Source organism: Nerophis ophidion, linkage group LG06 (genome assembly GCF_033978795.1).
Source record: "Nerophis ophidion isolate RoL-2023_Sa linkage group LG06, RoL_Noph_v1.0, whole genome shotgun sequence".
NCBI lineage: Eukaryota > Metazoa > Chordata > Actinopteri > Syngnathiformes > Syngnathidae > Nerophis > Nerophis ophidion.
This window is the reverse complement of record NC_084616.1, coordinates 54,820,650-54,834,413: the sequence shown is the minus strand read 5'-3', so window position 1 is coordinate 54,834,413 and position 13,764 is coordinate 54,820,650. Positions and strand designations below refer to the sequence as shown.

Here is a 13,764-nt window from a genome sequence, read left to right as displayed (position 1 = left end):
AGAATTGGTTACAATCCTCACGCAGGTAAAAAAAAAAAAAATGTTAAAAACGTGCCGCAAATGTGAGTCTTTTCGTGTCTTTCTCGACATCGCCTGGTTTAAGTTGAATTTCAAAGTTGACTAACTTCTCTGTTTATGGTTATTAGTAACAAGGTATTTTGTTATAACGCCCCACCAAGCCTCAACAACCCCCTGTCACTGATTTAGGAGTCTTACTTTTAGTTTTAATCGTATACAAGAATCATATGTAACACATAAACCTTAGCCATAAGTCAGGTCGATTATAAAAATTCATTCCAGCCAAAAGTACTGCATAAGAAGGGATTAATAAATAACCAACGAAAAATTAATTTACATACTCACATGTTCTGCTAAAATAAATACACTAAATTAATAACAAACATAACAAATATGTTTCTTAACTAAACTGTCAATAAAATTAAAGAATACAGCTTCACCACTCATACTAATTGCACTTAAAAAAATTCTATGTGAGTTTAGTTTCTGAGGTCTTCAGTTTTTGAGATATTATCATTAGTTTTTTACTTTTATTATCAGTGTATTACATCTGAGTACCGCTGACGTCAATGTGGACCACATGTTTGAAACAGATATTTTTTTGCAGCCTTTTAGGGCCTTTGAGTAGCACTGCTTTAAAACATGGCTAGCGAGCCAGCGGCTAACGTCCATCTGCAGTCGTCAGTGTACTTAGTACTTCTAATTCACTAATCCTCGCATTAACGCAACAAATGCAATATGTTTCTAACAATTATTCCCTCCCTGCAGGATGAGAAATAGCCAAATATGCTTAACTTCACGGCCCTACAATGAGGTGGCGACTTGTCCAGGGTGTACACCGCCTTCTGCCCGAATGCAGCTGAGATAGGCTCCAGCACCCCCTGCGAAACTAAAAAGGGACAAGCGGTAGAAAATGGATGGATGGACGGGCTTCACTACACACCGTAGGACAGGGGTGTCAAACTAATTTTAGATCGGTAGCCACATGGAGAAAAATCTACTACCAAATGGGCCAGACTGGTAAAATCCCTGCACGACACCATCAGATTGTTTTCTGTGTCTAAAAATAGAAGAAGCACATTCTGAAAATGTACAAATCATAATGTTGTTATTTCACACTTACATGTTGCAGTTAATAGTATTCTATCCTGATTTGTCGTTATTTATATTTTCTGAATGAATGATGTGATAATGTTCCTCAGTCAACTCAATGGTGTTCATTTTCAATCAATCAAGATAAAAAAATATCAAAAGCAAATTACAGTATGCCATGTATGTAGTTTGATCATTTTCCTCGATTGATGTACTAACATCATGTGGTTTATTTTGTACATATGTACCTTCATCTACAGCAGGGGTCGGTAACCTTTACCACTCAAAGAGCCATTTTGACCTGTTTCACAAAATAAATTAAACTATGGGAGCCACAAGACTCTTTTGAAATTTAAAATGAAATAACACAGCGTACAAAGTTTATTTTTGCTTTGTGCTATGTATTAACCAGGGGTCTTAGACGCGCGGCCCGCACCTTAATATGAAAATTTAATATTAGTGCGGCCCGCAAGTTTTATTTGAATGCCGCTTGACAACATCACATTTGCAAACCATCTCAATTTTTCCTGGAGACTACCGAGTTTCAGAGTAACCATTCTCTCGATTGTCTGCTGGTTTTCACCCAAAAAACAAAATAATAAGGGCGTGCTATGATAATGCGTTTAGCGCCCTCTCAACCGTAACAAACAGCTTACCAGCCCAATCACATGTTGTATGAGGCTTCTGCAGACACACATAAGCAACAGCAAGGCATACTTGCCTAGGGGCCCCCTAGGCTTTATCCCAGGTAAGCCCCTGCATTAAGATTGATTGATTGATTGATTGATTGATTGATTAAAACCTTTATCAGTAGATTGTACAGTACAGTACATATTCCGTACAATTGACCACTAAATGGTTACGCCTGAATAAGTTTTTCAACTTGTTTAAGTCGGGGTCCACGTAAATCAATTCATGGTAAGGCAGCCTTGTTTGAAGCCTGAGAGTGAGTACTAGATTTTTACATTTCGATTATGTTATGTGTATCTGCGATGATGCGCCATAGTCACATTAAGTCATTCTCACATATGACATACTGTACGTGAGAAGAATCCAGATGTTTGCCACTTACCTCCTGCATACATGACAGCCAACATGATGGATGAGATCCATGACACCTGGCTGGGCGTGGCGTCAAAGATCACCTCGATGTCTTTGAAGAAGACCGTTATAGATTTGGGGAAAGCATAGGAGAAGCCAATGGAGATGAAGGCCCCCACTACCACCGCCCAACCCCAGCCCCCCTCAGGAGGGGTGTATCCTGCAGGGCCTCCTAATGGTGGAGGCATGTCTGATCAGAAGGAAGACGGTGGAAGATGGATTGGTGCTGCAGGTGATCTCTGAAGGACTCAGACAGGCCAAATAGAATTTGGATTCAAAAGCAGGACCTGTAGAAGACAATGCAGAGATTTAGTAAAGTCAATATCGATGATACAGGAAGGGGAAAGAGATAACAAACACCCTGTTCCCTGTTTTCCCAATTCCAACAGCTTAATGTTATTTGTGGTCATTCAGAAGAAAAATAAGAAAGAGATGACACCAGGTTGTTCATAAAGAATGAAACAAATATGAAAAAATCTAAACGCTGTTAAGAGTTATGGAGGCATCATAAATGAAATTAGCCATCAAAGCGCAAAGCACGCAGCAAAGCGCTTGCTTTTGATATGGTGATAGTCTTTTGGAGAAGAACTAAATGTTATGCAGCGAGTCCAAGCATTTGCACTCGATACGAAACAGATGTGGGCACGATCGCAAGCTTTCATTATGTATTAATAAGGAAAACCCTGTGATTTTATTCTCTAAGGGATTGTTTGTTACCTGATACAGGAACTACTCGGGGAGAGGAACACAGGTAAACAGCAATTCCCTAACATATTAAACTGGTCCATAACAAAAGACACATGTTCTACAATAATTTCACCCACCACCTTCACTTGTCATTCCAGTTGTCATCTTGCAGAAGACCTAAGGTCCCATTAGACAGGAAAAAAACGTTGCAAAATAAATTTGCAATAGCAACAATAAAAGCAAACAATAATATACATTACTATATGAAAGAGATATAACAATATGACCATTTGATATCACAGCTATTGTGACCAAGTTACTACTTATTACACATACTGAAATATTTTAACCACGTTTTATTTTACAAGTATGTTCAATTAAAAAGCTTAGTTGCTCAGACAGCAATGTGTTTATACAAGTTTAGATTTGGGTATGTATTTTCTTAATAGGGAAATATGTCAATGTCTCTTGTTTTCAAGGCAGCAATTATTTTTATATGAACTGAGCAGTGTCACTGGTCCGTGTGTTATTATTTGAAGATGTTTTTTTAATCAATTATGATTTAAAGTTTTTTTTAATTGCATTTTAAAAGGGTAATACAAACCGTCAAGAGTTTTACCAGTTTATCATTGATCTCTACAACACTCATTTCGCCTTTGTCTTTCTTCAGGTCAAACATGTAAAAGATAATTACTGCTTAGTGTCTGCTTTAACATCAAACTGTAACATTTTGGGCTATTTACTCTGTGTGGACAAACACAAATGTCATACTAAACAATTAATGCGCAATGAAACTACTATTACATGTGGAAACTGTTTAACTTCTCTTGTAGTTGACAGCAATAGTGGTGTTCTACTACAGGGTATTTGCTCCAATCAAGGTGTCAACAACCAGACTTGAGCAATCATTACACTTGCAGTTGGTTCCTAAAACTGGTTAACTATATTGTGTGGTTTGTCCATGTTCTTAAAGCAGAAGTACAGCTGTGAATTACAACTTATTTCATTTCCCCTCACATAGATGACTTAAACATCATCATTAAAAAGCTACATCAAGCTAATATATATATGTATATATATATATATATATACATACAGTATATAATATATATACACATACATATATATATGTACACACACATACTGTATATATATATATATTTACTAGGGATGTCCCGATCTAACTTTTTCACTTCCGATACAATACTGATATTGTAGCCTTGAGTATTGGCCGATACCGATATCAATACAATACAATATATGCACAAATCACACATACAGTATATTTATTCCTTATTTTGTTGTGTGGAATGTTAGAAAAGGCTTGATAAAGTGATGTTACTGTTACTGATGTTGTAGTGTTAAAACAGAAAACAATAGTCAGCAAGAGTAGGTATAGGAAAAACTGACCCATTTATTAATAACCAAGTGGTTACATAAATTTTAACCTTCAACATAAGAGTATTACCTCAACAAATCCAATTAAAGCAAAATGTTATATTTAAAGTGCAAAATAACCACTAATACCAACATAATTATACAAATGAATAGAATACATTTAAAATAAATTAGAAGACCCTGAAAAATAACCAAAATAACCCCACCCCCCCAAAAAAAACGTTTTAAAGTTCAAACAATTCAAGTTCACTTCAGTTATTTTTTTACTGTCAGCATAAGTTGGAAACAACTGTGGGCAGGGACAAGAACAACAAAAACAACACAATATTGTCCACTGTCCAACTGCTCTAAGTTAAGAGTTCACAGCTCCAGTTTCACTGACTGCACTGAAGAATAGTGTAAACACAATAAACATATCACTCTAATAACAAGAGCATAAAACAAATAATCAGTCAGTGCTGACTACCCTTACTACTCCCCCTCCTCCTTCTCCACTTTCTGCAGTCCAAAAATAATGTGGAGATTTTTTTTTAAGAAGATAGGCATTTCGGCATGCTGTGCTGTTTTGTCTACAATGTAGTGGCGGCTAGGAATAATGTAGCGAGGTTCGAGGTGCTCCATTAAGCGTTTGAACCCGACATTACTCACCATCGACAGGGGCTGGTCATCAAGCACATTAAACTGGGCTATCTTTTTTGTTATGGCCATTGCCTTTTTGCTGTCTCGTGATAGTTTGTCACGTCTTGCAAAGCTTTCGGCCAACGTGGGTTGCTGAAGCGAGCCAGGGGTTTGTTGCTTCGCCTTGCTGATCTCGCGAAAATCATCATGTTCTTTTTTGTGGTGTTTTTTCAAATGTGCGATGAGGTTGCTTGTATTGAACCTTCCCGGTTCTGTCCCTCCACGGGACACTTGCGCCTGACAAATGTTGCATTTAGCAGCAACGTCTTTGTCCAAGTTTACGTTAAAATACTTCCACACATAACTACACTTTGCTGCAAGCACACACGTTTTCGTTGTTGTGATCACGTGGGCTGTGCATGCTGGATCAGAGACACTCTTCTTCCGCGGCCGTTACCAACGTGTTGGAGTGTGATCAAACCAGAGTCACCTATTATAGAACTGCTGCAGCGGCAAATGGACCGCTTATATCGGAGCGCTTATATCGAAGTTTTTACATTCAGTCCGATAAAACCCGATATTCACTTTTTTGGCTAATATCGGACTGATTTCCGATATCAATATCGGATCGGGACATCCGATATATTGCGGGTTTGTTTCTGTGCGATATAGAAAATGACCATATCGTAATATTCGAGTATACGTTCTCACGCAGTTGTTTTTAGCTACGGGCATTACACTACAGGCTCTTCCCACTCCTTCTGGTGTCTCCTTCTCACAGAGTGTAAGCGCAGGTTCTTACATACATCACATACTGTCACGTCATACGTCACATACGTATACGCCCTCGCCCAGCAGAGAGGTAGCAGCGTGGCTAACGTTAGCTGTGATGCTAGCGGAGTGTTGCCAAGGTGCGAAAGAAGGTACGAACCTGGTAACAAATGAAGGAAGAATTAATTCCCAAGAAAAACAGCACGGAGTCCATCGTCTGGCGGTAGTTCGGCTTCAAGTGGGAATATGTCGAATAGACAACTTTAATTTGTCAAGTGTGGGGCACAAGCGTTGCTACCAAAAATAGCCTTACTGCTAATATGTAGCATCATTTGAAAAGTCACCTGCTAATAACTTTAATACATACAGTTTTGGTAAATTGACTTAGTTGTGATTTCTTTCTCTGCATGAACGTTTCAAATGATCATATATTATTGCAGTATGAACAAGAATGTTTTAATGTAGACACAGTGTTTCAGAGTTGGACATGTGTTTTACTGAGGTGGCTAACTATGATGCGTGCAGTTTATCAAAGCAACAAACAAACAATCGGAAAATCCCCGTTACTGAGGAGGCTAACCATGATGCGTGCAGTTTATCAAAGCAACAATCAAACAATCGGAACATTCCCGTCGTATCAATTCCTAGATATGGTCGTAATTATACTGAATGCACTGGGCATAATAAACACAACATTATTAATATTGCTACTACGGATAATTTGATCAAAAATTCCCTAAAACAGCCCACTACCTATAACATAGGTTTTTTAAACATAAGATCATTGTCTCCCAAAACGTTGTTAGTTAATGATATCATCAGAGACAACAATCTTAACGTCATCGGTCTCAGTGAAACCTGGCTTAAACCAAACGACTTTTTTGCGCTAAATGAGGCATGTCCTCCTAACTTTACACATGCGCATATTGCCCGTCCGCTTAAAAGGGGTGGGGGGGTCGCACTAATATACAACGAAAACTTTAACCTTAGTCCTAACATAAATAATAAATATAAATCGTTTGAGGTGCTTACTATGAGGTCTGTCACACCGCTGCCTCTACACCTGGCTGTTATCTACCGCCCCCCAGGGCCCTGTTCGGACTTTATCAATGAATTCTCAGAGTTCGTTGCTGATCTAGTGACACACGCCGATAATATAATCATAATGGGGGACTTTAATATCCATATGAATACCCCATCGGACCCACCGTGCGTAGCGCTCCAGACTGTAATTGATAGCTGTGGTCTCACACAAATAATAAATGAACCCACGCATCGCAACGGTAATACGATAGACCTAGTGCTTGTCAGGGGTATCACCGTCTCCAAAGTTACGATACTCCCGTATACTAAAGTATTGTCCGATCATTACCTTATAAAATTCGAGGTTCAGACGCATGTTCGTCAAACTAATAATAATAATAACTGCTATAGCAGCCGCAACATTAATACGGCCACAACGACAACTCTTGCTGACCTACTGCCCTCGGTAATGGCACCATTCCCAAAGTATGTGGGCTCTATTGATAAACTCACTAACAACTTTAACGACGCCCTGCGCGAAACCATTGATAACATAGCACCGCTAAAGTTAAAAAAGGCTCCAAAAAAGCGCACCCCGTGGTTTACAGAAGAAACTAGAGCTCAGAAATTATTATGTAGAAAGCTGGAACGCAAATGGCGCACGACTAAACTTGAGGTGCACCATCAAGCATGGAGTGATGGTTTAATAACTTATAAACGCATGCTTACCTTAGCTAAAGCTAAATATTACTCAAATCTCATCCACCGTAATAAAAACGATCCTAAATTTTTGTTTAGTACGGTAGCATCGCTAACCCAACAAGGGAACCCCTCCAGTAGCTCAACCCACTCAGCTGATGACTTTATGCAATTCTTTAGTAAGAAAATTGAAGTCATAAGAAAGGAGATTAAAGACAATGCGTCCCAGCTATAACTGGGTTCTATTAACACTGATACGATGGTATATACGGCGGATACTGCCCTCCAAAATAGTTTCTCTCGTTTTGAGGAAATAACTTTAGAGGAATTGTTACAACGTGTAAATGGAATAAAACAGACAACATGTTTACTTGACCCTCTTCCTGGGAAACTGATCAAGGAGCTCTTTGTATTATTAGGTCCATCAGTGCTAAATATTATAAACTTATCACTCTCCTCGGGCACTGTTCCCCTAGCATTCAAAAAAGCGGTTATTCATCCTCTTCTTAAAAGACCTAACCTCGATCCTGACCTCATGGTAAACTACCGACCGGTGTCTCACCTTCCCTTTATTTCAAAAATCCTTGAAAAAATTGCTGCGGAGCAGTTAAATGAACACTTAGCGTCTAACAATCTATGTGAAACATTTCAATCCGGTTTCAGGGCAAATCACTCCACGGAGACAGCCCTCGCAAAAATGACTAATGATCTATTGCTAACGATGGATTCTGATGCGTCATCTATGTTGCTGCTCCTCGATCTTAGCGCTGCTTTCGATACCGTCGATCATAATATTTTATTAGAACGTATCAAAACACGAATTGGTATGTCAGACTTAGCCCTGTCTTGGTTTAACTCTTATCTTGCTGATAGGATGCAGTGTGTCTCCCATAACAATGTGACCTCGGACTACGTTAAGGTAACGTGTGGAGTTCCCCAGGGTTCGGTCCTTGGCCCTGCACTCTTCAGTATCTACATGCTGCCGCTAGGTGACATCATACGCAAATACGGTATTAGCTTTCACTGTTATGCTGATGACACCCAACTCTACATGCCCCTAAAGCTGACCAACACGCCGGATTGTAGTCAGCTGGAGGTGTGTCTTAATGAAATTAAACAATGGATGTCCGCTAACTTTTTGCAACTCAACGCCAAAAAAACGGAAATGCTGATTATCGGTCCCGCTAGACACCGAACTCTATTTAATAATACAACTCTAACATTTGACAACCAAACAATTAAACAAGGCAACACGGTAAAGAATCTGGGTTTTTATCTTCGACCCAACTCTCTCCTTTGAGGCACACATTAAAAGCGTTACTAAAACGGCCTTCTTTCATCTCCGTAATATCGCTAAAATTCGCTCCATTCTGTCCACTAAAGACGCTGAGATCATTATCCATGCGTTTGTTACGTCTCGCCTCGACTACTGTAACGTATTATTTTCGGGTCTCCCCATGTCTAGCATTAAAAGATTACAGTTGGTACAAAATGCGGCTGCTAGACTTTTGACAAGAACAAGAAAGTTTGATCACATTACGCCTGTACTGGCTCACCTGCACTGGCTTCCTGTGCACTTAAGATGTGACTTTAAGGTTTTACTACTTACGTATAAAATACTACACGGTCTAGCTCCATCCTATCTTGCCGATTGTATTGTACCATATGTCCCGGCAAGAAATCTGCGTTCAAAGGACTCTGGCTTGTTAGTGATTCCCAAAGCCCAAAAAAAGTCTGCGGGCTATAGAGCGTTTTCCGTTCGGGCTCCAGTACTCTGGAATGCCCTCCCGGTAACAGTTCGAGATGCCACCTCAGTAGAAGCATTTAAGTCTCACCTTAAAACTCATTTGTATACTCTAGCCTTTAAATAGACTCCCTTTTTAGACCAGTTGATCTGCCGTTTCTTTTCTTTTTCTTCTATATCCCACTCTCCCTTGTGGAGGGGGTCCGGTCCGATCCGGTGGCCATGTACTGCTTGCCTGTGTATCGGCTGGGGACATCTCTGCGCTGCTGATCCGCCTCCGCTTGGGATGGTTTCCTGCTGGCTCCGCTGTGAACGGGACTCTCGCTGCTGTGTTGGATCCGCTTTGGACTGGACTCTCGCAACTGTGTTGGATCCATTGTGGATTGAACTTTCACAGTATCATGTTAGACCCGCTCGACATCCATTGCTTTCCTCCTCTCTAAGGTTCTCATAGTCATCATTGTCACCGATGTCCCACTGGGTGTGAGTTTTCCTTGCCCTTATGTGAGCCTACCGAGGATGTCGTGGTGGTTTGTGCAGCCCTTTGAGACACTAGTGATTTAGGGCTATATAAGTAAACATTGATTGACATTGATTGATTGTAACAGCCGAATGAGCAGCACAGTTACAGTATAAATACAAAAGTATTTCTGAATAAATTCGTCATTAATAATTAGCACAAGCCTAAAAATATCTGAAGCTGAATGTAAACGCCCACAGCTAAGTTAAAGCCACTGAATATATTTTTTATTCATAATCCGATTAGTTGACTAATCATTAGGATAATTGATGAATAGTTGACGATCAAAATAGTCATTACCTGCAGCCCTACAAATAAGTTATCTGTCTCGGCATTGGCTTAAAAAACAAAAATAGTGTACATCCCTATTTTGAACGAACAGAAACCAGCTAGCCCAGTGAAGCCGCCTCAAAGACTGAAAGAAGTAATTATCACATGGGATGAGAAAGCTCCTCTCGTTCCTACTCTAAACGAACACATGCTCACACATGTTCTGCCTTCAGCACATTGTATTGGTTTTGCTTTTACAAGTTGTAGGACGGCAACTGAAAGTAAGACTGGCATACTAACCTTACCTAACTGAGTAATAATAAATATTAACATAAAAAAAACATGAAAAATCACAGTTGGAAAAATGACTATGTGTGAGGACATTCAACTAGGTGACATAATGTTGTCACTATATGAATATGGAAGAAATGCATTTTGAATATTTCAAAATAAAACAAAAGCCATTTGCCCCTCCCCACAGGACCACCCTAACAGAGTCAGGCATACTCCCACAGACTTACACAAACATCTTTTTCAGTCACTGAGGTTCTGCACTGCTCCCATCTTTGGCCTGTTCTACCACAGCAAAGCCCAAAATGATTCTCAAAAAACTAAAAAACAGAGAAACCGATCAAGTCAATAAAAAGTCTAAGTTACAATTGCCACATCAGATCAAAGCCAACCAGGAATAGGCAGAGCATCAGGTTTGGAGTTTAACCTCAGCTTGCTCTTCCTGTTTTCGAGAGGAATGTGATGACTACAGTAGTAACATTGCTGCCTAAACCTCCTTTAGTTAAATCAGCAATCTTACAGAGGACCCAACTGCATGGATGTATGGAAGCCATTGACAATACAAAAAATAACATTGGGATGCTGGTCTTTGGACAACATTGACCAAAGAAAAGTACAATTATATTTATGTTGCTACCAACCAAATGTATTATCCATGGTTCTGACGTGCAGTATTGTGCATGAAAGAATAAAAGTATTCATTCAAACAAACCTGAATGAAGTAAAAGCTTTTTAACACGATAGATTGGCTTGAACCATTGAAAACAAATTTATTTTCCAAATTAGCTCCTATGCTTTTAGGATATTAGGTCAAACTAAACTCTGGCCAGGGAAAAACTGTAGGAAGGAAGTTTAAAACAATCTTAGCAAACAAGGTAGTGTATAAAAGTAGGCACTCACTATCCGGCCCTAAAAATTGACTTCAATTACTGATGGGGTGTCATAAAGTCAGCAGACACCAACCAGTTTCTGCAGCATGCCCAACTCAATTAAGACTACAAACTGAAAGGTGAGGTCTTCTAATGAAAAATATGGTTTGGATCAGTGTTTGTTTAATCCCCCACCCCCTCGTAAGAAAAAAACATTTTGCACCCCAACACTCTCCGCCGCAACTATAAATAGTATAATTCATCTGTAATACTGATCGAAGTACACCTCAGCAAATCATTGCATCATAATTTACATTAAAGAACAAAGAACAAAAATATAGATCCCTTTATAAAAACAATAACTTTAATAACATTGTTTTAGTCTGTAAAAGAAAAGATTCATAGTCCATCAATTTGCCTGAAATTAAAAAAAATACTCTTATTATTACCTTTATTTTAAATATAAACATATTTTGACTGGCTTGAACCATTTGCTATTGGAAAACAAAATTTAATGAACTCAATTAAAAATAAATAATTCAGATTGATCACCAACATTAACTAAGGAGCACCATTTATAAAACACTTTAAACTACAAAACAAAAATGAGTAAAGCAATTGGTTCTGATTTTTTTTCATCAAAATGAGGAAGTCAGGATTAATAGCTACAATAAGCATATTTTGCAGACCACAGCTTCTCGAAACAGGATTTGAAGCATGATACTGATAAAGCATGTTGCCCGGGGCATTACAACGCAGCCCCCAGGGGGTCCGCCCCAGCATTTGAGAAGGACTGAGTTGGCGACTTATCCAGGGTGTATCCCGCCTTCCGCCCGAATGCAGCTGAGATAGGCTACATCACCCCCCGCGACCCCAAAAGGGACAAGCGGTAGAAAATGGATGGATGGATGGATGCTTTAGATGAAGCAAAATATGGGAAAACTCTGTTGGAGTTTCATGATGCTTTCTTGATAACATGAAAGCTAAATTAAGGGCTCATTATCCCGGTTTTCACCCGGACAACAATAGTAAGGCCCACACGCAATAGGATTTTTGCAATATTTTAAATTAAGTTGAGGTGTATTGTAGGGCTGGACAATTAATCAAATTTTAATCTCAATTTCGATTTTGGTTTCTTACGATCATAAAAATGTAATATTCAGAAAAAAACGATTAAAGGGGCCCTATTATGCAAAACCAACTTTTCCAAACTGATGGTTCCTGCTTATGTGTATTTGGGATCTGCATAAGTCCTGAAAATGTGAAATTAAACCGTGTAGGAATTGCAGAGATATTATTATATAACATTATTGCCTTCCGTTCTAATTCGCCCAAACGGTCCACTTGGAATTTGTCAGTTCTGTGATGTTTTTCAGACCTGTGACGTTGGCGTATATCTACATGGTAAAAGCTTACCCAAAGGTTTTTGCATGAGTCCACCATTTTATTTATTGTTCATTTGTAGTCCGAACGACAAAATGCTCATGGTACGACACACGTTTGATTTAACCAGCACCGATTGTAGCTGAGATAGGCGCCAGCACCCCCCGCGACCCCAAAAGGGAATAAGCGGTAGAAAATGGATGGATGGAAGTAACACTACACAGCCTCATCTGAAGTAAGAAAGTGCCTTACTTTTAACTTTTATGATTCGGGGCAATACACCTTGAACTCAGAAGAGGTCTTTTTGTTTGTCCAAATCACTTCAAAGAGTCCTGCTTTAGAAACCTGTGCGAGTGTGAAGATGGATTTTCCTATAAACTACTTTTAATGGAGGCTCAGTGATTACCATTAATGGCAATGAAGGAGACAATGAAATTGGAAGTAATAACAGTATGTTAGAAATTTGTGTTAAAGATACTTGGCTCAGTTTGTTGTGTAGCCCTATAATGCAAGACAACTGTGTCACCGTCCTCCAGAAATAAAATAATTATTTACCTAAAAACTTATTTTGATTGGATCAGTGCCTACTGTGTTTGGCAATGGACAAATACATTATACATGTATATAATCCATACAGAATGTACATAAAAATATAGAATGTGGGATTTACAATATTATCCATCCATCCATCCATCCATTTTCTACCACTTATACCACGGGTCTCAAACTCAATTTACCTGGGGGCTACTGGATGCAGAAACTGGGTGGGGCTGGGCCGCAGAAAAGTTTTCTTAAAAAAATCTAACATGCACTTTTTAATGAATTCACTTTCTTTGAATGGTTTCCCCCCCTAGTAACATACTTGTCGATTCTCTGCATTTTTCCGGGAAACATTCGAATATCAGTGCCCCTCCCGTCAATCTCCCGGGGCAATCATTATCCCGGTTTTCACCCGGACAACAATAGTAATGGCATTTGTGATAGCACTGTCTTTACCGTTCTCTACAAACTACCGTCTCGTCCACTTTACCACCATACAAACAGTGTGCAGACCCAGTCACATATTGTATGATGCTTCTGCAGACCAACGGAAGCGACTGCAAGACATACTTGATCAACAGCCATACAGGTCACACTGAGGGTGGCCGTATAAACAACTTTATCACTGTTACAATTATGCGCCACACTGTGAACCCACACCAGACAAAGAATGACAAACACATTTTTGGAGAACATCCAAAACACAACATAAACACATCAGAACAAATACCCAGAATCCA

General features: G+C 39.3%; 1 protein-coding gene across 2 annotated transcripts in view; it reads right to left on the bottom strand.

Annotated features, from left to right (window-relative positions):
- LOC133554959 (monocarboxylate transporter 1-like) overlaps positions 1-13,764 on the bottom strand; it is a 63,735-nt gene that overhangs the window by 17,152 nt on the left and 32,819 nt on the right. For both annotated transcript variants that reach the window (XM_061904296.1, XM_061904295.1), the window contains exon 2: positions 2,183-2,498. In XM_061904296.1, coding sequence (XP_061760280.1) covers positions 2,183-2,399 — 217 coding nt within the window. In that variant the 5' untranslated portion in view covers positions 2,400-2,498. The remainder of the gene's footprint in view (positions 1-2,182; positions 2,499-13,764) is intronic.